Source organism: Geospiza fortis, unplaced genomic scaffold (assembly GCF_000277835.1).
Source record: "Geospiza fortis unplaced genomic scaffold, GeoFor_1.0 scaffold601, whole genome shotgun sequence".
In the NCBI taxonomy this organism is placed as follows: Eukaryota; Metazoa; Chordata; class Aves; order Passeriformes; family Thraupidae; genus Geospiza; species Geospiza fortis.
The window spans coordinates 78,341-79,669 of NW_005054566.1; the positions used below are offsets into that span (position 1 = coordinate 78,341).

Consider the following 1,329-nt stretch of genomic DNA (forward strand, 5'->3'; position numbering starts at 1 on the left):
CCCCAGCTGTGCCCTGCACACGGGTGCCCAGGTGTGTCCCGGGTGCCCAGGTGTGTCCCGGAGCCACCCCAGCCCCTCGGAGCCACCCCAGCCGTGAGTCAGGGACAGGAGAGGCTTTGCTGCTGGCAGAGATGTCAGGCTCCAGGTGAGTCACCTGCCCCAGTGGCTCACCTGGGTGGCTGCAATTACCAGTTACAGCAGTGCCCTCGCTGCAGGCGCCCTCCCGGGTGTGTAGGCTGCCAAATTGCTGGTCCTGTACCAGCTACAGGCACTGCTGAGCTCTCAGCATGAGCGTGAAGGGAGTAACTGAGCACAACACAAACCACACAAGGAGCAGCTTTCCCCAGAGCGCTCAGATATGCTGGTGCCAGTTTCACAAAAGCTGGAGGTCTGTCTGTGACTGTGTCGGTGCTTGCTGCAGAGGAATACCCATCAAAGTACCCACTGAACGCAGGGGAGCTGCTCAGTGGCTGGTACATCGATGGTGTGGGGCTGGTGCTGCTGCTGGCAGCTGGGCAGCCCCGAGGGGGATGTGAAATAGCTGAATTCCTCCAGGGGGATGTGAAATAGCTGAATTCCTCCAGGGGGATGTGAAATAGCTGAATTCCTTGAGGGAGATGTGAAGTAGCTGAATTCCTCTCCAGCCCTCGTGGCCTCTGTAGCCTTGATGAGTTCACTCATCCCCTCAAAGCCTGTCAACAGCAGCTTCCACAGGGACCTCCGTATCACAGACACTGCCCTGGATCCCATCAGGGCTCCTGTGGACAAATTACCAGCTGCTTGTCAGCCCTTTGCTCTGATCCCTGGCTGTAAGACTGACAGCTCTGTTTTCTCAACTCCTGCAGAACGCCCAGGAATCCCACGGGGTGGCTGTGCCAACGCCGTCGGTGCCAGAAGACTTTGTGGAAAAGGCAGCTCTTGGTAAGGGATGTTCTCTGTGGAGTCCTGGCCAGCACAGAGTGCTGCTCACCGAGCCCTCAGGGCAGGAAGTGTGTGTGTACCCAGCTCTGGAGCAGACAGCCTGCTCATATATTTTCATGCTAAAATAGAGTCTGCTATTAATTATTTTTTGAGGTCATTGAAAATTAATTAATTCCTCAGGAGCGAGGCAGAGTGGCTGTTGAGTTCAGGAAGTTTTAAACCAGCCTAGCAAGGGGCTGGCTGGCTGGGCAGGCCCCTGGCACAGGCCTGGCTCAGCAGTGATGGGGAGGTGCTCACACGGCTGTGCTCTCTGCTCCCGCAGGCTCTGGCTCCCAGCTCAATGGCAATATTCGCATGTACAGCTCCGTGGGGGACCTGCGCCCGCAGGCCCTCGATGGGCACGACCTG

General features: G+C 57.5%; 1 protein-coding gene across 1 annotated transcript in view; it reads left to right on the forward strand.

The window, feature by feature from the left end:
• The window catches only part of LOC102038599 (uncharacterized protein C6orf132), a 9,995-nt gene that overhangs the window by 5,420 nt on the left and 3,246 nt on the right, over positions 1-1,329 (forward strand). Inside the window, exons 3-4 of the mRNA XM_031064186.1 lie at positions 846-921; positions 1,244-1,328. Coding sequence (XP_030920046.1) covers positions 846-921; positions 1,244-1,328 — 161 coding nt within the window. The remainder of the gene's footprint in view (positions 1-845; positions 922-1,243; position 1,329) is intronic.